The sequence below is a fragment of the Meleagris gallopavo genome, chromosome 14 (genome assembly GCF_905368555.1).
Source record: "Meleagris gallopavo chromosome 14, MGAL_WU_HG_1.1, whole genome shotgun sequence".
Lineage (NCBI taxonomy): Eukaryota > Metazoa > Chordata > Aves > Galliformes > Phasianidae > Meleagris > Meleagris gallopavo.
In genome coordinates, this window is record NC_139417.1 from 4348230 (window position 1) to 4376130 (window position 27901).

The window sequence follows — 27901 nt, forward strand, 5'->3', positions numbered from 1 at the left end:
TCTGCTTAAAGTGCCTGAATTCATGTTAACTACAGCTAAAAAAAAGATTTCAATTATCTGGCAGACAAGATTTAAATGAAATCAATGCATTACACTAATCTCCAAATAAATAGTACCAATGAGGTCTTGTTTCCATTAGTGTCAAAATAAGATTTGACTCCTTTTTTTTTTGTTTTTATTTTTTAACTCAGAAAGCAAGGTTGTTCCCAAAGAAAAGTCCTTTCTTGGCTTTTCTGCCAGCTCTCCTGGGAAAAACCTATATCAAATATTTAAAGTCAATTAAGAAGCACTAAAAGTTAACACAAGTTATCATTTTATGTTTGCTCAATGTGTTACAGGGGCTCTTATATAAAAGAACCATAAGCTGCCTTGCTAAGAACCACCACCAAGTAAGACCAAGCACTTGCCTTTGTATAGAACTGTACTTGAGCCACCTGGCCCTGCTGAACAGCACTGGCCTCACTATGAAAGAAGAACAAACAAGGGAGAGAATAAAAGAGAAAAGACGACAAAAAGGAGATGTATCGTTTACATTTTCACTTCCTGTATTTGTACAGAAAACGCTAGTTTAGTGACTACTGGTCAGCAGAAAGATGCACGATCCATTTAATTCCCTGGAAAACCATACTGCGTCATAAGCACTGTAAGAGGTTTTGGTGTATCCCTACAACATACTCATGTACAATACTACTGAAATTCAGTCATTCAAGTTACTTCCCATGCTTAACGATGTTTTCTCCTCCCAGAGTTTATATCTCTAATGATTCCAGGTCAGCCCTGCTGGTCTTGGTCCAGAGAGGGAGGTGAACACCCACCAGCCTTGGTGGCTCAAGGTAGGACACAGCTATTTTCACTGTGCACCCTCACTGCAGCATTTAACTGAGGCACATACACTTAAGAACATGAGAAACACAGCCCACTCTGACAGGCACAGTAATTCCTAACAGAGAAAACAAGTCCAGATGATGTAATTAAAACTACTGCCATGCAAAACTTAAATAGTAAATCGATCAGCAGAATTCAGTTTCATTTAATTTGTTTGAAAACTGTTACAGGGCATCTCTCACATTTTTGATACGCAGATTTTAAAAGCTGCCTGATAAAAAGACTTTTGTCAGTGTTCAAGTATGATTTTAATAAAAGAGAAATGTAAAATACTGTCAGTAAAAAATTGTGAATGAAATAGAACTGTACATCAGCACGTTGAAGATGCTGCTTGCCAATATAATGGTTAACTTCCAGATCGAGGTGTTCTTTCTTTCGTCACTCAGCTCAATGACTTATTGTATAATATAAAAGACAGGAATGCTAAACAGATCAAAGACTAGTCTGTCTTTCAGCAGAAACAATCAAAGCTAAATGATCTGCCATCTATTTCAAATGCAAACTGAAGTCACAGCAAGATCACAACAGAAAAAAAAAATGTTAGATCAGATACTTAAGCAGTATTTCAACATGCTAAATTATACCTCGTAGCAATGTATTTGCACACACTGGCAAAGAAAGACAAAAAAAGCACAGATTTAAATAACTCCTCTTAAGAAGACAGAAAACATTTGTTAACCTCCCACCCCAGTGCACATCTTTTATTTCCTTAGATACTGCCTCTGCTAACAGACAGCAATGTAGATACTCAGGTCTGAAGCAAAACAGTTTGCTCAGCATTTTTCAGACTGGCATAGCTAGGAGGGCTGCTCTAAAAGATGCCTCCTATTTTATGATGTTGGCCCGCAACATCAGAGGCAGATGATGGTGGGATGGCAGTAGAGGTGGAACCTTCCCTCCAGTATTCCATGACATTTTGTTACCATGAGACAGATGCAGCTCTCTTCTTATTGCTGGTAAAAATGTAGAGCTAATGGTGATGACTATGTTGACAATTGTGTTTTGAAGCTGAGAATTTACTTTGTCAGATAGTGTTACTGTGCTCGTTGTATCTGTTGTAATCTTCATAGAAATAAATAAGAGGCACTACTTTCAGGTAGACCTACACATATAGACTCTGCCTAACAGTTCTTTTTTCTTGGGCACTGTGCATATAAACTTTCCCACTATTCTGCCTTACTTGAAATATATTGATTGATTGAATATATTTCAGAACAGAATACAAGAATTTCATATGGTTTCTCAGCAGATTGTGCACTTTGTTTTTCAAAAAACTCCTTAACAATGCTAAGATGGACACGATCTTGTAACAAAAATTGAACTCCAGACTATTGGGCTTCTCTTATGGATATAAACACAGTCAATATCTTCTACAGAAGACATTTTTCAGGCATAAATTTTGGGATGTTTACTTGTAACACAGGCATATTAAATCCAGTAAATCATACACTGTTTCTTTAGTGAATATTTGAGACAAAAGCTGTTAAGCAAAAGTAAAAAATATTAACATACATCCCATTTATTAAAACTGAAGAGTAGATATACTCTCTAGGTACACCGCGAGATTTTAAGCATACTCCAAACACATTTTCTCATGTTCTTCTCCTTTGCTAACTGGAAGGTAGTAACGTGAGAAAGAGAACATAAATGTTGTATCTATACAATAAAAACGTAAGAGCAAATACATTCAAAATATGTTAATGAAAGTTATGCATCATGCATGAGTGGCTCTCTGCAGAGAAGATTTGGAGAAAAGCAAGGTCACTGCTTGTGTGCAACTCCCTCACAGTGATAACTTCCCAGACTGGATTCCCATTTGTAGCATACAAGTGACCTTGGAATGGAAACAAACAAACAAACAAACAAAAAGAAAAAAGAAAAAAAACATAAAAATCAAAGAAATCTTGGCAACTGCATTTTTCTCATATGGCATGTGGCCAAACAACCAAACGCCAGAAGCCGCTCCTGCCACAGGACAGGAGATGGGACTGGAGGGGATGCCTTATTCATATATGCACGGACAGACACATGACTAAGAGCTGCTTCTGCCCTCATGGTCACCAACATGATAATCTCCTCCTAACTAATGTGACATCCTTAGTGAGAGAAACTAAAACTCCAGTTTCAGTTTTGGTTTTCTGCTACGTTATTGCAGTCTGTCTGAAACGGGCTCACATATTCAAGGAACACAGAGCCCCTTCAAACAAGCTGGATGGAATACTGCACACTGTAATCTACAGTATCAGAACAATTCCAACCCATCTCCACAAAGAACCCACTGTATGGAACAAAATCCCTTTGTCTTTCAAAATGGACTCCAAAATCCCTTCTATAAAGGGGAAGAGAGGAATGACAACTGGACAGGGCAGTTAAGCACTCTGAATCCAACTGCAAACTACATAAGCCGTTGGGGTAAAAAAAAAAGATACAGCTTTCTGACATGCTAAGAAAAAAAAAAAAAAAGAGGAAGATATCAGTTTGCCAATTACCTGTGCTCAAAGTTTTACTGTAACTGGTGGGAGTTGCTCAGTAGGCTGAGCTATGCCACAGCCAGTGTCTGCCTGTAGAAGACAAGGCATTTAAATTCATCATAATGCTGAATAATATAGATCTTCAACTCACAGGGTTTGTGTTATTCCAAGACATAATGCAATAGCTTTACTCAAATGTGGCTCACATGCAGTGTTTTACTAACTGAAAACTTGCAAAAGCTTCATCTTCTTCTAGAGGAGCCTGGAGAGCAGAGTGACTCATAAGATGGAGAAGAAAGGATGCCATATAATTTCTCTGAAGCCAGTAAAGCTGGTATAAAGAAACATGTATAGAAAATCCCACCCATTACTATTCTTTTTAAAAGGATAGCCCTCCAAATCAAACAAATCCACATGGTTCACTCTTAGTGAGAAAGATTAATTTTAAAAATTAATCTTCTGACATAACAGTTTGTAATCTTGTGTCCAGGACATGTAATTAAGGTAAGTAATTTATTGTGGGGAAAAACAAAAAACAAAAACAACAAAAACAAAACAAAACAAAAACAAAAACAAAGAAACAAAACTGCACCTTGAAATGAATTGCTCCACAGAAACATTTTAGGTAACATTAGTACCACAGCTTGAAAACGGTTCTTTCCCTAGAAGACTCAGTTGTTCAAAATGTGGTAGCAGAGAACAAAATTATTTCATTTGCTTCTCAGAAGGACATAGGAAACAGGACTTGAAGCGACGCTCCTACCCTTTACAATAGTCAGTAATAGTATGTGGTGACTGAGACCAATAGAGGTGGTCATACTCAGAGAGCCAAAACAGAAGACAATCCTCTGACACTAAGGAATAGACAGGAGCACAATCTAAATCATAGCTGATGTGTATTTCAAAAGAAGGAGGATCATCCATGGCGCCAAGCTGCAGGGTTACTCATAATTAATGTTCTCTCCAAGGAAAAGCTAAGATGGAGGCAGGGATTGCATTTGCTACCAAGAAGTTACATGCTGACTGGACAGCCTTTCTCACAGATTTCTAGGCACTGAAGGCTGGTATTCCAGGACGCTTGGAGCAGTGGAACACAAGCACAAATTCATGTTTTTTAAGTTATCTTTACAATCATAAGACTGGAATGGGTGGCAAGTACTGAAGTTACACTCTACTTCTCAAATATCTATAATTAGGGCTTCATCTTCCTCTCCCTAAATTTACGTAGGTCACTCTTAGAGTAATGCCTTTCCATACAAATTAGAACAGATACAAAGAGCACAGTAACGCTATCTGACAGAGCATATTCTCAGCTACAGAACATTATTTTTCAACACAGTCACCTTCCACTTCAGATGTCAGTTTGTCAGACTGCCCCTCTGCTGCATCTGTCTCACGGTAAGAAGATGTCATGGGATAGGGGCAGGAAGGTTCCACCTCTACTGCCATCACGCCAACATTCGCCTCTGATGTTGTGGGCCAGCGTCATAAAATCAGAGGCATTACTCTCGGAAGAGCCCTTGTCTTTAGCTGAGTCTTTCTTTTGATTAACATCACTCCAGGCTCCTTGTTTGTTTATTTCAAGCTGCAGAAGACAATTCATTCCTGACAAAACATCACAAAAATACCACACAGATGGGCTGATAAACCAAGGGTAACAAGACTGTCAGTCATTAGATCTGCACCCCATCATTCATATGATGCTAGCTCCACCAGATCCAGAAATTAAATTTTTTAGTATATTAGTATAAGTATCCCTCATTAAGTTTCTTACCCTAGCTCACCTCGTGAAGAGAATATAAAAGTGCCAGCATCAGTGGACACATTCCTTTTATGCACCTCAACAGGCCTCAAACATAACGAACAGTCCTGTAGAGGTCCTGTGGCTCACAGAGGGGAACTTAAAAATTCTCTATCCCCACACCATGGTTTGTATGAGCTCACTCTTGTAACAGGTAAGAAGACCCAATTCCTTTCTCTGAAACAGCTTCCATCACCTCACTTTAGATGGGGTCCATCCCTACAGACAGACCACAATCACAGCAGATTTTAGCGTCAAATCTCCAGTTCTCTCCATGCCTGCTGATCAGAAAACAAAAATCTCATCTACAGATGGACGCTCCAAGTTTCAAAGATCTGAAATTTTCTGTTTGGCTGATAAACTAAATACATATTTTTTTCTGCACATCAAAAGAAAGCTACTAGAAGCACCATAAGATTACCAACAAACTAACACAAGGTTTAGCAGTTGTGGCAAAATATGACAATCAAGGCACTGTGAATGTTGCTGTCAGCTTTACCCTTCACTTACGTGAATTAAACCAATCACAACTCTTACCCTTCACCCTGTAAGTAAGGACAACACTCGCTATTTCATGGGGTAGCTGAAGGTTGAACTTGGCTCCTTAGGAGGATTAAAAGAAAAAAAGGACAATACATTACAATGAGTATTATAATGTTTGTTATCATGCTGCTTCTACAAGGATTCTTTGAGAAAAACTTGAAACCAAATAGCATAGCGGTGAATTTACTGTACTATTAAAAAAACAACCCTCAGTGTAACTACAGATTAGCTTTTAAAGAAAGTATACTGTACATCTAAGCAGCTACAGTCTTAGAAATTAGTCTTCAGTATTAAATTAAGAACTTTTGAAAGGAAGAGAACTTTATTTATTTAACTGATAAGCTAAATGTGTTACAAAAAACACTGATAATAGAACCTTTTTCTTACGGACAGAAACGAGTCAAGAATCAGTAAGCATCACTATTAATGCTGGAATTCCTATTTTGGAAAATAGCTCAGTGTGATGCTTACAGCAAGACAAGAGCCAAGTGTTCACCTCTTTAACTGCAGCCACCAGTTTTAGAGCATTCAGCAGGAAAAGTGTGCACGTCAGCATTCTCCCAGCTGGCTCTATGAGATTTAATTTATGCCGACCACAGAGTGACTGCGATAGCTCTCTGAGATGCCACAGCATGAAAACTGAAGGGTGGGGGTTAAACAAGCAGCAATGCACACCAGATGTCTGAGAAGGACATCTAAAAGATCTAGAGCACAAGGAAGCATATTTTTAAAAAAATCCCCTTCAATGCCATAAATATTTATACTAAATCCAAGAAACTGGCTGAGTTTGAACTTGTCCTATATGAGTCACACTGCACTTCCCTCACCCCATCTCCATTTAATGCGTTCTGTATAAAACCACAACAAAGGAGGTGTCGTAGTTATGTCAACTCTTTTTAGATATATATATATATACACCAAGAGTAGTTTTTGCTAAGCTTCTGCTTTTGAACAGATTGCTTTCCAAAGAACATAAAGAGAACAACTAAATAGCCTCATTTTACTTGGCCAGCTCTTGTGTGGTATTTACTGGTCCTCCTAGCTAATTTAGATTCATAGGAATAGTTTCCTTTTGACTAGACAACTCTAATTTTCTCCGTATGGGCACATAATTGCAATTAGGAATATGGCACACAGAAGGCAATTCCAACTGAGTAATCTGGAACCAAGAAACAATCGTTTTCTAAAAGGATGTGCCTTAAAAGTGCCATAATCTGCTTATTTTTAAAAATGTCTACATCTACAAAATGAGAAGTCACAGTATCATCTCTAAAGCCAACCAGAGTGCACTAGTGCCATTTTAATATAAATAGATACTCACTCCCAAAAACACATCAGCTATTTAAAAAGCTCCAACAACTTTGCAGCTTCTGTTCTCACTTTTATCACACAAAGGATTGCTGGGCTGGGCATTTAGTAGGTGGTAACTACAAAGACTAACACCAATCTGTGGTTCTGTGATTTCTAGTTAAATGAAACAAAATTTCAATATGGTCTTGTATTCCGCTACTGCAATGCCATTTCAGTTCTGGTGGGCAAAATTACTGATCCAATAAGCTTTTCTTATTTCTAAAAACAGTTCATGTTTAAAGACCAAAAAGTCTATTTTTGCATGCTGAAGAATAAATGTTAAGCCTTATAAACCTGGGAAGTATAGTGGTCAGTGGTTTCCATGCCTGCCTTGTCAAATGGGTTTCCAGGAAAAACTACTGCTTTTTAAACACAACTAGTTCCAAACTTTTCCTGGGAGAGCAACGATATTTCCTGGAACATGCTAGCAATGTTTGGAAGAATAGGAGGAAAGTTACACACTACAGTGCTCGATTCTCACAGTTGACAAGGAATATTCCACAGTGATGAGGAGTGAAAAAGAATGTTTTTAAAATAATCAGAGATAGGCTCTTGTAACAATAAGTATCCTGAAAAAGCAGGAGTCACCTTTTCTGTGAAGAAACTAAGTCATTACTAGTTAATTGCAAAAGACTAACTTTTCCCCTTCTCCTCTACCACAAAAGCTGTATCAACTTTATCCTGAATATTATCTACCACAATCACTGTGTACTACACTGTGGATGTTCTTGTCCCTCAGATATAAATTAGGCAGTGTCACATAAAATTTCTGGAGGGAACAGCTGCACTTCATCATGAAATATGTTTAACAGGTTCTTTTTTAATACTAGCAACGACAAAGTTAAAAGCCAGATAAAAATAAACTGGAATTAATTTAAAAAATCCAATGCCAAACAGTGCCATAAAATTGAGGTAGAGCAAATATTCTAAAATTGATTTCCCACTTTTCTCCCTTGCCCGCTCATATTACTCTTTATCACAAGACTTTCAGGAGCTAAACTCCTATTAAAATGAGATACCTTAGTATCTCCAATGAAGACTCATCAACTCATAAAAGTTTCTGGACAACTTTTTTTTTTTAATCTAGAATCTGCACTGTTGTGGCCCCAGGAACATAATTGCTTTGACTTCACCCAGGCTGTAAAAGAAAATGCTGTATGGGGGTCTTTTCTAACAAACAGAATGCTTCAAGCTTGTCTCATCTTAGAATCAGTAACAAACTATTACCAACGTTAAAAATAAAATTTGTCTAATCCCATCCATTTGTAACGTGAACTTGACAAGTTGACAGAGATAACCCTAATTAAGACCTTAACTGCCTGTTTAAGATTGCACTTACGCTAGTTGATCTATGGCCTCTTTCCTTCACACCAAGGCCAGGGAGGTTCAGGTTGAGTATTAGGAAAAATTTATTCTCTGAAAGAGTCGAAAGGCATTGGAACAGGCTGCCCAGGGAAGTGGTGGAGTTCCTGGAAGTTTTCAGGAAAAGGATAGATGGATGTGGTTTGGTGGCCATAGTGGTGATAGGTTGATGGTTGGGCTACATGATCTTACTGGTCTTTTCCAACTTTAATGATTCTTTGATTCTATGACAAAATACATGCCACCACACCAAGCTACACACACCATTACATCAATTTGCAGCAACAGGCATGAGAATGTTGGCTCTTTCTTTAAAAAACTGTTAGATGAAGCACCAAGCGAAAACTGCCTGCAGGAAATAAAAACCACATCATGGCACTTGTGGTGTGTATGTGCGACTGCACACACCATCTTGGTGTACTACTTACACAACAACATCTAGCAGCACTTTATCACACAGTCAATTATCTTTCAAAGTGCATGGCTTTTACTGAAAGGGAAAGGAAACAATGACTCTGTGTGTCCAGTGATCGTTCCATGCAGAACTGCAAAGTAATTTTGAGGCAGATGATACAGACTGCATGATGATGAAAAAATTAGCTGGCTTTAAACAAATACTAAAAATAACAGCACTCATGATTCTTTAACACTGGAAAAGTATAATACAATTTTTGTAAACACTCCTCCATAAACTTGTATTCATCTTTACCTTGTGCTATTATCAGTGAAGAATTACAGGCTCTGTCCTGCTGGATTACTGTTAGTGTAAACAACTTGGCTAAATAGCTTGGCACCCTGTCTGCATGCAGCATGTTAAAACTCTGTAGTCTGTTCAGCCAAAATCAAATATAAAAGCCCATCTGTATTAATTCTAAGAAGAAATTAATAGACAACTATTTTCATGCAAATCAGAGATTTAAAAAAAGGCAAAAGCAATACATATGGATGAACTTTTTTCATTCATAATTTTAGATGCCACACAATGAGGACTGTTGTTTAAGCTTTTAGTTTTTCTCTAACAGTTCTCCATACAATACAGTGCGTTGTTCAAACTCTGGAGCAATTCAAGCTTTTTCAGTGTCTCCTGAAATGCTTGGATTTATATCCAAAGAGACCTGGCACTGTAACAAATTTGACTTGTGAATAACAAGTTACAGCCTTTAAGCAAATTGCTCATTAACTGAGAATTCAACTTACAGCTACAAATTTCACTACCTTTTATCTCAGAAAGAAAAAAAAAAAAAGGTATAAGCTGCCTATCTTAGCCGCTTGAAAGCTGTGGGATAAGGGGATAAGGCTATTATTTGGCTTCCTAATTTCCTTGTTTGGATTATCAGTATACATGCTGAACTAGCGTCAAGGATGAGGAGAACAATAGAATCCCAGGGAAAAAAAAAAGCTTAAATACAACCTACATCTATCTTGCTTTTGCTGAATGAGGAAAATAGACTGAATTTATATGTCAGTACTGAATAGGATATTACCAACTTCATGTTAGGAGGAAATGAGTAAGAAAAGCCCAAGTGTTAAGTCAGAGCTTTTTGGTTTTTCCTAAAGATAAAAGACACTGGGGGGGGGGAAAAAAAAAAAGAAAAAAAAAATCAGCCTCACAGGATGTTCCATAAACCGGGGACAGTTGGTAGGTGCAACTTAATTTACATGACTTCGAACAGAAATTTAACACTTGATTAACAAAAAAAAAAAAAACCAAAAAATAACAACAACAACAAAAACACCCAAAACCATTATGAGAGAGATTTCTAGTCCATTTACTGTTTCACTAATTCTTAACAGAAGGATAGTATTAAAGTAATTTTATATATTTAGAAACTAAACCAAACTTTGGAGTTAATAGCAGAAACTGGTGTTACAATACCAGGGTAAAATGCAAGGTCAGCAAAGAAAACTGATGGAAACTATTCTTTAGAACTTAAGAAAGCAGGTTATATTTCATTAAAAAGCAAATTAAGCCAGCAGAAACCATTTCAGGTTCCACACTGGACATCAAACATCTACACTGGCCCTTCTGGGAAGATGTACATATATCCAAAATGGCTCGCAGTGCCCTAAGACAATACATAGCTATGCAAGTTCAATATTGTAGCCAACTAATGCTTCAGTGTTACAGGAAGTCAGAGAAATAATTATGTAATATGCCACTAACTAATGTAAGCTGTCCTGAAACCAGAAAGGGGTGCTTTTTGGTTTTTGGTTGTTTTTTTTTTTTTCTTCTTTTTTTCTTTTTTTCTTTTTTTTTGTTTTTAATAAATCTGGATCCAATTTTCTTCATTAAAAAACTCCAGTCTTCTGGACTGTCCAGAGAACCCTGTATAAGTATTTCAAGTGCTCCAAGTCTCATAACATGCCTGGGGGATTTCTTAGCATCTTATTGCATTTCTTTATACCTTTCCCAGCACAGCCGTTCAAGCCTTGAGAATGCAGTAATAACACAAAGCATTTGAAAATGCGAGTGAGGAAGGAAGACAGAAATCTGCCTTCCAACATACAACCATCTGTACAGTCCCTTAGATAAACAACAAAATGAAACAAATCTTTTACTTGGAGACTGCACCTTCTCATACATACTCTATTTGAAACAGGGAGCCAGAACTGGCTACAGTGCCCCTGGATTAGTCAAAGAGCACAATCACCTGTGATTTGTTTTTGTTTAACCCAAAGCCCTCTTGCCATTACCTCACACACAAGGCTTTCAGAGAAAGAATATTAAGCTAAAGTTAAGTGAGTTTCCATTGCAAAACAAGATACAGATGTTCTACCTCGGAATACATGCCCAGATCAAGTGCTTGTTATTCGATATGAAGCACTGGGAATGCCAGACTGGTACAGAATGGCTCCGTTTCATGGCCTCTTCACCTCAGCGAGGACAACAGTCTCCCAAGAGTTTTCTGATGTCTCTAAGCTCATTAGGAAGAAAACAGTGATCTGAAAGCACTACTCATTAAGCCAGCCATTGCTGGCAACTGGCAGCAAATGTTTTGGAGGATGTCAGATGTATTCCCACTAAAAATTAGTATCAAGATGCTGAGTCAACAAGCATCTGTAATTATTTCTTCCTTTCTACTGCACAATTACAGTAAGTTGCTTGAAATGCTAATAGTACTATCACTTTTCAATCATTGAAAACCAGTCTCATTTGGAATTTTAGCTTTCACTAAAGCTCAAAGGTGAAAACTCAAAAGTTCGCTTTTTTTTTATAAATGCAATTCGTTAAAAAGGTCATGTTATTAAAATTGAGGTTTTCCTCCAAAAGCATCACTTAGAAATGAGATTTTATCACAAAGCATCATGAGAAGCTCAAAACAAATAATATTGAGAGAAAGCTCAAAAGGACACAAGTTAGCAGCATGGAACTAACCATCCTGAGGAAAGGAAATGACTTACTCTGTGGTTCTAAGTTATGAACTCCTATTCAAAAACTCTCACCTCATCCTTGGTTATAATTTTTATGCTGGCTGGAATTGTCTTAATTACACACATGTGCAAAGTCTTCCATCATATTACAGAATCAAAGAGAGCTCAGGCTGGAAGTCATGTCTGGAGATCATCAAGTCCAAACCTCCTGCACAAAACCAGGGTCAACTAGGACGGGTTGCTGAGGGCTGCGAATTATCTTCACAGAAAGACTGCACAAAGATTGACAACATGTGCCAATGTTTGACCATGTATTATAAATAATCTTAAAAATATATCTTATGTTTCAAAAAACTGTCAACTCCAGCTAGGAGTACAAAGTGCTCCTAGAGAGACATCAACCCCTTCTTTGGGGTTAACAGCAGAATTTCTAGATCTGCCATTTTCCCCCCAGCTCACAAAAAGCCAATGTTCTGTCCATAAAGCAGATCCCATCTATATTAGTCATGATTATGCCCTCTTCCCGTAAACCTCCACTGAGTAAGGCAAAATGAGAAATATGTTTTATGAAATGAATGGCACTCTGTGAATAAATGGTCTCATACTCACTGAAGTGTGATCATGACACTATTTCTTACGAATGGAATGAAATTAAGACAAATCTGAGGTTTCCTGAACCTATCAAAGACGACTAACCAAATGCTGACATTAACTCAGTAGCCTAAAACTTGCAGACTACATATTGCTATCTGTAATTCTTGCTGGGCAAAACCAAGGAGGACTCCTCACGCTATGCAAACTATGCACTTCTATTCCATGTTGAACTAAAGAACTGTCAAGGGCACTGAATGGAAGAACTTTTCCCATTTCTTAAACATCAGGGCATCTCTTGCATATGAGCAACAGCTACAAATCAATGGCACATAGTTCCAGTGGCTCGTGACTGGAGGTTGAAGTTTAAAATAGAGTAAACATTATAAAACGACAATGGTACATTTCACCAGCAAACAAATTCTCCCAATAAGGAACAGCAAGAACTTCAGGAGAGAATCTAAAGGAATAAGGAAGTCATCTCACTTATTTCCTATAGGATATAGGTTTATATATATAGTATGAATCCAGATAAGACATATAATTCTTTCTACTGAAATTTCAAACCTATTTTCACAAAATATTTGTGTCTACATCAGCAAGAGTACTTTTTAGGAAGACATCTACTAATAAGTAGTTCAAGTATGACCTTCAATAAATCCTAATTAATTGAGTCTGAAAAGGCATTTTGTTCTCAATGTATTTACTATTACAGCAGTGTCCTTGAAAAGACAAGATCCATCACAGCTGATACAACTCTTACAGAATAAATACTATGGCTGAAGAAGATCTGTGGGCATCTCTAAAACACCCTTACAGTTCAGTGCAGATGTTGTCAGTGACTGTTTATACTTTTTAAACCACTGGGATATAAACACCTCACTATAAACACCACTGAATTTTTGCTTTTTTTTTTTTCTCATTTTTTGTGTGTTTACTTTAGTGTTAAAAATGTTAACTTCCATAATAAGGAAAATAGCAACAGATGTTTCAGCTAAACAAAGACTGCTATAGTAGAGTACTCTGAGCAGCTTTTAACATCTAAACCTAAGATCTATTCAAATAACAATTAATGGAGAAAAGGGTGGAAAAAGGGATCTGGAAAGAATCACCCATTAAAATTAGGAATAATTCTAATGAATTGAACTAGTGAGCCAAAACTACAGGTTTTTTTGCCTTAGACAACAAAACATTCAGGAACATGTACCACATAAGTAGAATTTTAAGCAAACTTCATGGTCTTTATCAGAAGTTGTCACTGGCCTCCAAAGAAAGCATTGCTTACTACAGAGAGCAATGAAAAGTTAAAGGATCCTTCAAGTTGTCTTTTCTTAATTAGTCCTCTAACTATAATGAAGAAAACACAGGTAGGAAAGAACTTTAAAGTTCAACTAGTCTTGCACTATCTCAGTTCTGGATTACTCAGTACTGATATGAATGCTCAATCTTTTTTAAAACAGCTTTATTCAAGCAAGTATCTCCATATTTGAGCAGGAAAGAAAATGAAAGAACAACAACAACAAAAGAATCAAATATTAACAGTCCTATAGGGAACTCCTCCATTTCCCAAAGGAAAGAAATGTGTCCATTCTGATTTAATGTTAGAGAAGATGTTATTTTCCAAAGAGAAGCTCAGCTCTCTGACTTCTGGCCTAGTCCTTTTTTTTGAACATATGAATAGGTCTATTCCTATTTTCTATTCCTACGTGTATTCCTTATTGTTTCTTCCCTAACAACTACAGCAAGTTTATTTTCCAAATGAACACGGAAAATGTTCCTGCTGAATCAGAAGAAAGATTTCTGCAAGGCTTGTGTGTGGCTACAGCAAAAACAGTTCTATTGCCAAGCCGAATTAGCTCTGTGGTGCCTTTCTTTCCAGTCAAAGCCAAGCCATAACCACTTCTTCAAACTGCACGTAGATAAAACTCCACTAAGATTAAGAAACTTATTTTACTCTATTACCTCAGGCAACTTCAAAACAGGACTATTAATGCTTACAAAATGAAGAGCAAATGCCAACCTACATTAGCTGGAGACAGCATAGGTAAAATTCAGAGTCCAGCAGAGAGAAAAAATTACATTTTCCAACTAGTTGTGTAATTCTTTCCACAGGGGACGGGAGCGTGGGGTGGTTCTTGGGAAAGGAGGGGTGTGCGCGATGGAGGAGGGGGAGGCATCTCGCAGCCAGGGCTTTCTCTGAGCTGTGCAGGAAATGAGAAGTCAAACAATGGGCTACTCTGTGCTCTGCAGCACGGCGCCTCTGTGAGCCCCATGGCTGTGCACTCAAACTCTTCATTGTTTGCGACCCAACTGCTGAATCGATGTAAAAATTATTTCGAGCTACACTGTACAAAAGCGTCTCCCCCTAAAAGTGGCAGTGCCTAACTGCTAGGTAGGATTACAAGCAGAAATGTAAATTAATACCTACACCCATTTTAAAAACTATTTCCTTTGCAGCTGCAGACATTACCAACAAACACTCTGCATAGCAGTCACAGAAGAACACAGCCCTTTAAATGAATCCAACTAATGTTATCTTCAAGAAAAAAAAAAATACAGGAAAAAAAAATTACGTGAATAGGAAAAAAAAAAAACAAAAATGTCCTTCCCTTAAACAAAGCCGTACTAACAACACAGACTGTGAGGTATCTTAAAGCCAACTGTAGAGATCTCCTTTCAGGAGGAAAATCCATGCTTACAAACAACATAAAACACACCCAACAAAAGAGCTTTGTGAAATGAAAGCATTACCTTCGTAGCACAGAATGCCAATATTGTTGTTCATCTTGTCCAAGTATTGGTAGTTCAACAGGTCCATCTTCATAAATAGCATTTATCGGGCTAGCAAAAAAGACCAGCTTGTTTGCTTTCACCCAGATTCAGGGAGAAGGAAGCCAGGCAAACGGTGTTGAGGACGCTCCCGGCCCCCGAAACTTCACTAGCACAAGGCCCAGCCTTCGCTAATCAAAACAAAGTATATTAAAGGAAAGTTGGAGGGATTAAAACACACAGACTCCCTTCCAAACTTTGCAAACTAAAAGTATATTGCGTCCTTCAGTACAAAGAAAACTGTCTGAAAACTTTTCAAGTCTTTTTTCAAATTAAAAAAAAAAAAAAAAAGCGAACAGAAACAAGGGAAATTTCCTAGGACAAAGACACACTAGTTCTCCTCACAGCCCGCTGCAAGTTAACTGCACTGACATGCAGGCTATGCTTGGTATGACTCGTATGTAAACCAGCTTCCTCTCTCTATCAGGCGGGGAAGACTGAGCATGCTCAGTGAATCCCTGGAGCTCTTCAAATGTCAGGGATATTTTCTGTACAAGATCAGGCTCTAAATGCACTGAGTGTTTGAAAGAAAGAGAAGGAGGAGGTGGAGAGCCTGCACAGAAGGGGCCTGTGCAGCAGGGACCATGTCAGAGCCGCCCTGACAGGAAGCAGCGCTGCCACCGCGAGCGAGAAGCGAGGGCGGCACGGCTGCCGGGAGGCCTCCGTGTGGGCAGCAGCCTGACTGTTGCACCAGCACTGCACGGCGCGGCCATCTCCTCACATTCGTTAGCTCTCTTAGTTCCCAGTGTGGCCTCAGACGTTGCCCTGTACCGTTGCAGTGAAAAAGAATGCTATGTAAGAGTGGCAGAGCAGAACGGCAGCTGTGGTCTGACACAGGCAGCTGGTTAGGGAAACGTGACATACCTGTGTGCACGGGTACCATGCGCTTACACAAACTGCTGCCATTCAACCAATACGTCACTACATTTGATTCCTTTTGGGTATATTAGCTGTCAAAAATTCTGTTTGGGTTGTTAGCTATTGCTGCAGTTCCGCATGAAGTGGCGCAGACGATGGAGGTTTCTACAGCAGTTGGTCCCATCCCAGGATGCGGTCAGCACTTCTGCAGTTCTAACCTTGACCACAAAGGCTGGCGCTGCCTGTACAGATGTGCGTGACTCATTCAGGGAGGGCAGAACATCTGCATGGAGGCAAGCATGTGCTAACCTGGCAGGTATCAGTTCGCACTTCCTGTGGCTAATCAACACCTGAAGGCTGATTTAACAGAAATAGAGAAATAAATTCCAGAGAAGTTTGATCTAAGACAAACAAAAAGGCTAATGGAGTCCTAATCTTGCTTCTACTTCTCTCTGCTCTTTGAATTGGACAGTAATTCTTCCCTGACTTCCTAGGAAGGAGAATTTTAATGGTATACAGGAGAGCACACAGTCAGTGAGAATCAATAACAAACTTTAATTTCCACTTTGGGAATTCCTCTGCTTTGTTAGTGCTTTACAGAAGCATTTTACCACAGCATTTTGAAAAGTGCTACTTGAACACTATGGTTATTTCAGGGAGACTAGGCAATTCAAGTGAAGATACTACTGATAAATAGGAGTAAGAAATGTATCTCCAAGGAAGATTCTCCAGAGCTCAAATAAGGTTTCTCCTTCCTTCAAACATGAGAAACAGTCCTGCGAGCTATCTACCTACATTTTTCATTTGAAGGAGGATGTCCACTGAAGAATGCTGAATTCATTACTTCAGGAAATAAGCTACCTAAAAGAAAATCTGCATTACTGAGAAGATGAAGGTCTGTAAGTCTTTTATTGATTATTTGCAAAAATATGCAAAAAAAGGCACTCTCCTTACTAGAAGTATTGTTAATCTTTAAGACTAACACAGTCAAAAAGCTCAATGCTGAAGTAACAATACATTTCTCAGATAGCATTTAATAGAAGGGTTGCTGTTGGTTTTTTTTGCCTCACAGGACTTGTTACTGTTTAAGTTGACATCACGCATCTCCTGACCAAAGTAATACACAGTGCTTTCTAGTAAGATAAATTATTTTAATGAAGAACATTATCATTTTCAAGTATAGGGGCCAGAAGTTTTAAGTAGCAGATCATGTTGTGCATGTACAAGATTCCAAGCTGTTGCTTTAGTTGCATTAGTGTTATACATTGCCACTTAATAAGAGCATGAAGAGAAGTGTTAGTGTTTGAAGTTACAAACTGAGACAAAAATCTATACCTACAATGTTAGCAAAAAGAAACAAGTTTCTTCAGCATGAAATGCAAGTTCCTTATGTAAGCATTTCAAAACTTTTGTGGAAAATATTAGTGCTAAGTACAGTTTTTAATATTGACCTCATCACTGAATTTGCATCATTAGCAACAATTTATGGATCCTTAGAAAAGATAAGAAGAGAAAAGCATTTAATTTTTCCTGTTTAGAATACTTAGAAGTTTTACAGGAACTAGAGATGATGAAGGAACATAATACTCTAAACTTTAGAGTAGTAGTCTGCATTTAATGTTTTAGCTATACAAGGACAATGTAGTTCAAAGTCCAGTGTAAATTCCCCTCTACATTCAAATATAACTTTTTCTTCAAATTGTTTGGAAAAGCAGTATTGTATATTACCTATAAATCACTAACTGCTCTGTATCATTATCCATACACTAATAAGGAATTCTTACTGATTATATCAGTACCACCATCACACACTTCACCAGTCTGAGATACCTTTACTGAGCTGAAATCAATCAGTGCTGGTTAGATGTGACATACATAGTTATTCACACTACCCCAGGATAGTTCTTACTTCTTTTTCCATAAATTGATAGTTGCTACCACAGTTACGCGCCACACTATCTCTATGTGATATTATCTAAAGCACTTTTCTTAGTATTGCATGCTCTTTTATTCCATATGGCAAATAAATACCCAAAGCTATATATAATATGTTTAGTACAAGGGAACTTTTAACACAACAGCATCCCCTAGAGGTAACTGAAAATCCACGTAACATCCTTCTGAATCACTCCGGACTTCACATTCTAAGTACATCAAATTTGACTCTAATTAGCCCACATAAACAGATGAGATAATTCAACCTCTTTGTGATCTTCAAATTCACTTTCAGTAGAGAAAGCAAAGACAGCCTTCACGTAGGAATGCCTTTCCATGGAAGAATTCTGAGGCAAGGAAAGCAAAACAAAAGTGGTTCTATTAAGTAGGTAAATCATGGTTATCAAAACCAGGGGACCAAATACATACTTTGACAGCTAGTGTCTGCATTAAGGTGGAGTTAGACAAGATTGCCTTTTCTACAATAAAACAAAGGTTTCCCTCTTGCAGAATACAGTGGTACATCTACAGAAGCAGCTGGCACAGCGGACTCAGCATGTAAACTCCATATACCTTCTCTGGACTAGCTTATGTTTGGTTAAATGGACCAAGACCCCTTAGCAGCTGGAGCACATACGAGCACTCTTGGTGAGCCTCCATCAGCTCTCAACAGAATCTAGCTTATGGACAAGACCACTCCAATGCAGACCAGAGAAGGACAATCAGGAGATACATCGTGAAAGCAAATGCTTGACCCAACAAGAACACTGGTACTGACATAACCAGGGTGACTGACATAATCATGGCTGGTGAACAGAAGAGAGCATTTTTCAGATTTAAAAAAAAAATTGTCAAACATGTCCTTTCAACAACATACAGAGCACATACATTACTGAGTCACTTACTGGTTCCTAAATACTGGTGGTACTCTTCTACTATAAAAATATATAAATCTCATTTATTTAAGCAATAACAGGAATCTTCTTAAAAAGTTAATTTGTACTTGTGTATTGATTACCTGAATGTAGGAAAAAATGACAATTCCTGCATATATCACATCCATAATACTAGATTTGACAGTAAGAGTTGATATGATTTTTACAGCATTTAAAAATATAGAGCTGCTCTCATGTCCTCAAGCCTGACCAGTCCTCCACCTCTCTTCCATGATTTTCCCCTCCTGCCTGCCTCCTCACTCTCTTCTCTCATTCTTGCTACTGTCTTAGGCAGTAGCACTGAAGAGCCCACACAAACAGCTTTGGTTCACACTCCATGCCACACACCATCTTTCAATGGAAAAATGTACAGCACTCACTGAGAATCAACGCTGTCGTGGAAATATCTGCAATCTGCTCACTTGGACACATACTCAGATTTCATTCTTGATGATCATCAGCACAGAACACCATTCTGACAATGACCAATTTTGCAACTAAGAGACAAAAATATAGTCTTAATAGAAGAGTAACTAACTGATGTAGAAGCCCACGCAGTATTACCCCATTTGACTCCCATTTCTGCATGGGCAACAATAGATATTACAGCTTCTGAGGTTGGAAAGGCTTTTATGATCTATCACCTAGTTGATATGTCAACTTATGAAACGAAAGAGGTTGGAGGAGTTAAGTGAGAGTATTTCAGATACAAGTTCTACCTTTTCCTTTCAACTGAAAGAGATTTTTAGTTAGCAGCTGCTAGGTGGCGATGTGCCTGAAGGAAAAAATAACACTGTTCCTTTTCCTGATACTCAGTTGCAGACTTGCTCCTCTTATCAACAACATTCTTAAATGTTGTTACAATATACTTTACACGGAAAAAAAAAAAAAAATCATCTAAGCAAGATGAAGTGTGTGCTTTTGAATACAATAAAAAGACAGAGCTAACACGTACGAAACACGCAGGAAATTCAGAGCTAGATGACAAGGAAGCTGCTTGCAGAAAGCATTATTTATCTCCTACCCCAGGATAAACTCACTTTACTGTTGTACCACACAACAGTATGGTACTGTGAAGTAAGAAAAAGGTTTGAGGATAGAAGAAGCGGGGGTAAATACAGACAATTCACAGCAAATCTCACTTTATTTCCTAGCAGCACCAGCTCTCGGGATCAAAATAGAAAATGGGCACAGGAGGCAGTACATGATGCCACTGACAGCAGTTCCTGCTTCTGGAAGTACCTCTCATATCCAGAAAAAAGCAGCTGGCAATTCAGGTAGCAACCCACTTTGCTTCCATCAATTGGATCACACTGACCCAGGACTTTGGCCCGCTACACCTTTGTGACCTGATCTCTTACTGTGGCACAAAATCTGTAATGTCTGCTTGTTCCAAAGCTTGTAGTTTTTTTTTTGTTTGTTTTGTTTTTTTTTTTACAAGCATTCTAGTGAATGGTAAGTAGCAGTATGCAAAGTTCTGCTGATTGTTCTAATACTAAATATCTATTTTACAGTTGTAGAGAACTGCAGGACAGTGGAGGTGATGAATGAGGTGACTGGTTCCGTGGTCTACATGCATTCACTAGCACCTGATTTATCTTGACTTCATTCTTTTCCTACTTGTTCAAACAGAACAGCAGAGATCAGATTTACCAACACATATTCTTCATTTCCACTTACCACCTTGCCACTCACAATTTACTGGTGTGTTTTTTATTCTACTAAGCTGGTTTAAAAACACTTTAAAATGCAGATAGAATACGTAACAGATAAATCTTGTTTATCTAGGTTGGAAAATTGTTAGTTGCTAATTAAAATCTTGATAATCTTTCCTGTTATTTGCATACTAATTTGAATTTCTGAAGGGTTGATGATAATCGGAAACATAATTTATCTTGAGCTACAAAGAATCTCATACGCCATCAGAGTCTCCAGATGCACATGAATGTTAAATTTGCCATGTCCTAGAAGTTAAAATATAAAGTGATAGAGAGGGGAGGGAGAAAATTGGAAAGAGCGCATTAAAAAAAATTCCAGTCCTAAGTCAGCTTGATGTGAAATGCTCAGGCATCTAAAACACTTTTTACTTAGGAAAGTTAGGAGCCAGACCATGTTTAAAGGCTAGATTTCAAAATTACTGTGCATATCCCTCATCTTTGGGAAGAAGCAAATCCAGTTTCCAGAAACCACTAATTACAGGGTTTGAAATAAAGCAAAGGGCTGTAAGATTGCTACAGTCTTTGAAAAGATTTCCCCTTTATTGCTAGCTTGGCGAGAGATCAGATATACTCAGTGCCTAACTCAACTTACATGTCAATGTATGTAAATCTCCTTAAGTGTATGCAGTTGACCTTGTTTGCACAAAGACGGAATGCAGCATAAGCAACACAGGTAACAAACTTATAAGTCAGATTTTAAAAAATGAATTCCAATGCTATCGCGCTAAGAACCATGCAGTGCAATCAATTACAGCTTTTGTCACAAAACAAATTAATTTTGGCTTTTAAACATTACAGTAATTACTTATCCTAGACATTAGAATGAGAATGTTAATAAGCATTTATTACAGGATCCAATTATATAACTCTCAAGCTATTGCTTCATTAAGTTAAAAAGAAATTTCATTCAACTTTTAAGACTATATTTTTCCATTAGAGGGTCTTGTTCTCTACTATTAGAAAAAGCATTTTATCTTAAATTATTTTACCATAATAACGTATTTAAAAAAGAAACAGCCAAAAAAAACCAATAAAGAAAACATACACTTATCCTAAACAAAAACAAATCAGCTAGCCAGGGAACTGTGTCTTTACTCAAGATGCTGATGGATCTAATGTCCTGTGGATCAAGCAGAAGAAAATAGTTTAAAAAAGAAGTACCGCATACAGGTTTCCATGTTATACTTACATTATTCAAACTAATAATACAAGAAAGAAAAAAATTTAGTATGTTTATATATACTATATATATGTACAGACACATGCATGTCGTATTATGTATCACACATGGAGAGTGTTAAAAAAAATTGTATTCACTCCTCTAGTTCTAGTTGTCCATAAGTACAACTTTACAGGGCTCTGAAGTACAGAAAAAAAACTCCCAATAATTCTTTCTAAGAGAAAGCTTTTCAATAGTCAAGACAACCCTGTTCTAAAACATTTCCTCAGTTTCAGAAGTTCATAGTCTCAAGCCTTTTCAAGCACTAACATTGCTGGAAGCTGAGACCCGCCTTTTCAAATGGATCAGAGTTACCACTTCCAGTCTGACAGGTACACAAGGTAAGACATTTTCCTTTCCAGAAAGGCCATTTTCAATCGCAAAAATAAATACAGAAAGTGTTGAAAAATCTCTCTCCATTTTTTCTATGGAAAAAGATATTTTTTCTTACTTTGTGCCCCCACTCCACCTGTCAGAAAGGGAAACAAGAGATTTGAAATAAAAGTTTTCACATTTTAAAAAAAGGAAGCTTGCTTTAACTGTTTTGTCAGAGAGCTGGAAATATCTCCTATCATTTCTCTGCACAGCTGGCACTAGCCTTTCTTACAGCACGCAGTGCTCACAACTGTCACTCACCATTTTTAATGGAAGAGGCAACTGTAGAACAGGGAAAGTACAAAAGCAATGTGGGCCTGCGGTGCTAAAAATCACATTTTAAAACCAAATGTTAGCATTTGATTTACCAGAAAGAAGTCACCCTGTGCATGACTGAAAGTCCTGGTCAGCGTCTGCCTGTCACCAGACCAAGGTGTCATTGGCAGACACAAAGCTGAAACTAATAGTCTGTGTTAACTCCAGTTCCCTTTCAAAAAGTGCTTTAAAACTGCAAATATCCTCTTCCCCCTTTCACAAACAAAGGCTTTTGTTTCAGTGATTCTTATTCACAGTTTCCCCAAAACTCACATCCACCACTCTTTCAATTCCTGAAATTCAGCGCGTTCCAAACAATACAAATATTCCCAAATGTCCCCAAAATCTCCTCAGCTGTCAAAGCGTTTCCCTTAACATCCCTTCTCACTTAACTCTCTTCCCTTCCAACTCTTCCAAACACTCTCACCAGCCATGCTCTCCAACTGCTCTGAGATCCACCCCTTTCTTCCTGCATTAAGTAACTCCTTGTCTCATCAGCCTCAACTCTGCAGTCATCTTAGAGCCTCCTATCCTCTCTCACATCTCAACGCTCCAGATCATCTTAATCCAAGTGTCATATTCCATATTAGGCCTTAAAATTCACTCTGACTTTTCACCTCTATAGCAGCTACAGCTGCAAAGCTTCACTAGTTTTGGGTGCTAACAAACATGTATGTAGTGACAAGCCAGAGCACACACAGCACCAAAGGATACATGAGGCACTGATACCCCAAAAATGGAATAGCAGATCCTGCTTTTAGTTTTGTACTGCCTTATCCCTCTGTCTTGGTCAACTGCCTCCTGACCTTTTATTGCCTTTCTCTGAGCCTTCCTCTCAGCTACAGCAATAGAGACTTAAGATACGTAAAACTTGCTTCTGTTAACCTGGTAATACATCACCTTCTCCCCAGAGTGCTAGAGACAGGCAAAGTCATCCTGAGCCTAAAATAATCTACATACTCCTCCTTCAAAAGGACAGGGTAAATAGAGACATTATTTAGCAACAGGACTGATGGCTAAGGGGGAAGGAGCCCTAACATTCTCAACATCTTCTCCTGATAGATCCCAGTTCTCAATCAAGAAAAAAGCCAAGTGAGCAGAGAAAAACTGTCAACTAAGCCCATCTAGCCTTGCACATTTCTTGCCCGATAGTCTGAATATCACAATGTATATTTTTGTTTGGTTATCATGAATCCAAACAGTTAAGTCCCATTATTACTGCTGCTTTCAATTCACTCTCCTCACCTCTCACCCATTAGGCTGCTGGTGTGTAGGTCACTTCTGTAATCTGCTGTGGTCAATCAAACCTTTTCTTCTTATTCAGCTTATCTTACATATGTAAGGCCAGTACACCATCTTTAGGATTTAAAAAATACAAGCATAAACCACGTTTATCAAAAATCTGCAATACACGGAACCTTGAGTGACAAGGGGAAAAAAGAAAAGGCAGCAACAGCTCTAAGTCAACAGCATTTAAAAATATATCACACCAGCATGTACTGTGTTATTCACAGAGAACAAACTTTCTTCATTTATATCTTTTTTTCTAATTGTATCACACCAATCCTAAATGAGGATCCTAATACTGCTGATGCTGCTATCTTTATATTAGCAAAAATTAAATAAGAATATGAATGAATTAATTAAAAGCTAGGTAATCACCATATGATAGTACAGAACTAGAATTAAATTGTCCAGATATCCACTGCACAGAATTTTACTTCACTCTGTCCTTTCACCAACCTAGACTTTGGCAGGACAGAAGGAACACTGTACTTAACTCTTGAGTTTAGCCTTCCACCCACAGCATAAAATTATGGCTCACACTTACTATATCAAGTTCCATTTGGGAACATGCTTAGAAACAAAAACAATCCAATCTCATTGTGAAATAAGGCAGTAGAGAATTACTAATCTTTAAAATAAGGCTAAGCAATTGCAAGACCGTATTTCAGAAGAGTCATCCTGCTAGTACGATACCATGAAATACAGCAAGCATACGTAAGAATATGCAAACTAATTTGCTATACAAAGTACAACCTCCTACAGTTATCTGAAAAAGAAAGCATAATAGCATCATAGAATATCTCAAGTTGGAAGGGATCCACAAAGACTGTCAAGTCCTGGCTCCACACAGGACCACCCCAAATTAAACCGTATTTCTGAGAGCACTGTTTGAATGCTTCTTGAACTCCAGCAGCTTGGGGCCATGACCACAGCCCTGGAGAGCCTCTGTCAGTGCCCAGCCACCCTCTTCAGTAAAGAAGCTTTTACTCATGTTCAATTTCAAGCTAAGCTTTTTATCAACTCATCTTAAGATTTCCAATATTATAATTCCCAACTTAAGAAAGCCATTTACTTACCCTTAAATAATATAAAGAAAACCATCAGAAGGGCTGTGCACATCTAGAAGAACACGAGTCTTTTCCTGAAGTGATTCTTATCAGGCAGGATACAAAATCCCACTTAAGCGAGGTTCGTGCAGTTTCAAGATAGACTACATTTTCAATTACATACAAGAAGATTTTTTCGGAGAGAAATGGCAGGCAAAAACTTAATTACATAAGCCAAAAGTCATTGCCAAAAGTCCAGGCTTGCTGCTAACAGAAATTAGAGAAATTGAACAGTCACATGGAAATGATTGCTCAGGCTGGGTAAGAACAATTAAATAAGGAATCATTCCATTGGTCTGAATTACTGATTTGTTGAAACGATGACAAATCAAGAGATGAACAGATCATGCATGAAAGTATGCTTTATATCCTCAAAATCAAAGGCCCTCAGTTTAGAACTTTAATATTCAACATAATTGAGTTTATGTCAGCCTTGGTAACTGGTTTGGAAGCAGGAATCCAGCAAGTGTGATCAGCCCTGACTATAAGCTACACTATGAGCTACATGGAACTGAAATGCATACATGCATACCAGAGCCAAGTCTGGTTTTGCCAGTATTGTTAGCTGTGCAGGTTTTCTTTGCTTTTGTTTTTAGAGACAGAAGTAGTATAAAGGTTATTAAACATAATGAATAAAAAAGGCCAAAAATACTGAGCTGGAGGTGTTGTTTCCATTACACATCTTAGAAAGTGGTTTTCAAGATAAATACTGCTATATATTTTTTAACACAGGGAACTGTTTGAAAAGTCTCACAATGACTGAAAATCAAACACCTGCAAATTTTAAAAATGTAAAGAAGAGGATTTTTGGAGGTAACCCCTATCTGCCAACCTTCCACACTTTTACTGTATAATCATATTTGATGATCTCACAGGCTACTTATTTCCACAGGACCTCACTTCATTTTGTGTAAAGAAAGATTTGCTGGCTCTGGTCCTGAATAATGATTGAATTGAATCATATCAAAGGGGTGTTGGAAAGGTTAATTAAAGGTTTGTGAAGCTTTGTGACTGTGCAGTGGTAAGTGTCATAGGAAAACCTACAAGGAATTGAATAATCCTGCCTGTTAAGCCTTGTTTGACTAGTGGGTAGAAAAGAAAGTTTTGGCTCCACACCAAGCAATTCAGGAAAAAATACCAAATAGTTCGTGCAGTGGCATTGCTTCTCTCACTAAATGAGACTATGCTCTTATATAAAAAGTAGCTTATGATACAGAGTGACATGTAACATACATTCTGAAAACGGAAGCAGAATTTAATTGCCATCTTCAAAAGGTCTTTCCAACACCATATTTGATTACGTATGTTTTCCCTCACAGGGCAAGTGAAAAACAGAATGACCCCCAAGTGCTATCCTTGCTGTTCCACAACACCAGTCCCCACAAGAATTAACACCGAGGCTGAAATACTTAAATGTGCCATACAGACAAAATGCTTTTGTCTTATACCCTTTCCAGCTGCTCATATGGCCCAGTACCTGACCTATGCCATTCTCGTCTCCTTCTGTAGCTAGTGCTATTATCTGAATCTCAGACTCCCATGTTCATTCTCAACAATCCTTTACAACCAGTACCTACTTGTCCCAAACTGTTGCCCAACCAGTCCCAATTCCCATATTCTCCTGCCAAAATCCATTCCTGTTTTCCAAACCACGCCTTCCTTCTCAGACATCTCACCTCAGTCTGCTTTCCCCACTCTCTGCCTCAGCTCTCACACTTGAAAACTTTAGAGCTGGAGACATGCAAGTCCGGCAGCTCCCTCCTGGGAGAATCCCATCCCAGGCTGTTAAAATACAATTTAATATATAATTAGATAGGGATTTTAAGAAGCATCTTGTCCCCCCTCAAAAAAAAAAGAAAGAAAAAAGAAAATAATCAATGCTACCTATGTAGTCTTATGTGTATCAACAATGATTCATGATGATTTCTTAAAAAAAAAAAAAAAAAGATAATTCTTTATAACATCATTGTCACAGATCATTAAAACAGAACTGATGATCTGTTTTTCATGGATGCTATTAATTTAACTACAAAATGAAAATAAAACTTTAAAAAACAGCAATATAGAGCTTAGCTATAGATAATAGATGACCTACATTTTCTTTTAAATAGTCCATTTTATTTATCACAGAAATATTGAAGTTGATACTCTATTAATTTCAAAAATAATTAAGCTTATGCTTGAGACAGTGCCACACAGTGGTATAAAAACAGGACGCTATGTTAAAACTGCTTACATCAAGAGAGAAAAAAGTCAAATTATTCTCTTCTTTTCCATTTCTGATCTAGATATCCATTAATCAAGTCCTCCATTAAACGATGCTATGATCCTTTATCAAAGAAAGCAAAAGCAAACATTGCCACCAAAATTAATCCTACAGGCTACAGTGGAAAAGGATTAAGGAAGCAATTCACTGCATCCCTTGTAAGTCAGATTGTATTTGTCATGGCAGGTAATAAAACACTGTGATGCCTGTGCCTACAAAGTACAATGACAGCTATGCACAAGAGAGAAATGCAACAAAACCAGTAAACACAGTTGTCACTTCCCAGTATTCTGAGTCCTTTCTGTCATTTTGGTTGTGCATTTATACATCTAAAGGATGAAATCATTTCTAGAAAAAAAAAAAAAAAAAGCAAAATAAAAATCTCTGTACGAACTGTGGTTCAGCTTTCCTCTGCTCAAATGCATAATCAGCCCAAACTTCAACTCCCAACACGTTTTCATCGGCTTGTATGTTGCTTTGCCAAGACTAATTGACAGCATGCACTTACCAAACAACCTTTAGGGCAGGGCGAGAGAGCTTCTCTACAGCTGGAGAAAGCAGTTAAACCGTTCTCCTCTAAGGTGATATCACACACTCTTGTTCACACTTGCAGTCACATGAAATGCAAATCACAAGATATGTGGATGCATAACTAACTATTTAAACCCACGGCGCTGAAACCT

At 37.9% G+C, this 27901-nt stretch overlaps 1 protein-coding gene and 1 long non-coding RNA gene across 5 annotated transcripts in view; both read right to left on the minus strand.

The window, feature by feature from the left end:
* The window catches only part of VGLL4 (vestigial like family member 4), an 83938-nt gene that overhangs the window by 30800 nt on the left and 25237 nt on the right, over positions 1–27901 (minus strand). The window contains exon 1 of one of the 4 annotated variants that reach the window (XM_019620022.3): positions 15127–15620. The exons of the other annotated variants lie outside the window; for them this stretch is intronic. Coding sequence (XP_019475567.1) covers positions 15127–15208 — 82 coding nt within the window. The 5' untranslated portion in view covers positions 15209–15620. Of the gene's footprint in view, positions 1–15126; positions 15621–27901 lie in introns of those variants that run through there. 4 annotated transcript variants of the gene reach the window in all.
* LOC146543398 (uncharacterized) lies at positions 2279–5903 on the minus strand. Its single transcript, XR_014886389.1, has 2 exons — positions 3375–5903; positions 2279–2719 (listed from the first exon to the last, which is right to left on the minus strand). It is a non-coding gene; the product is annotated as an uncharacterized LOC146543398 (long non-coding RNA).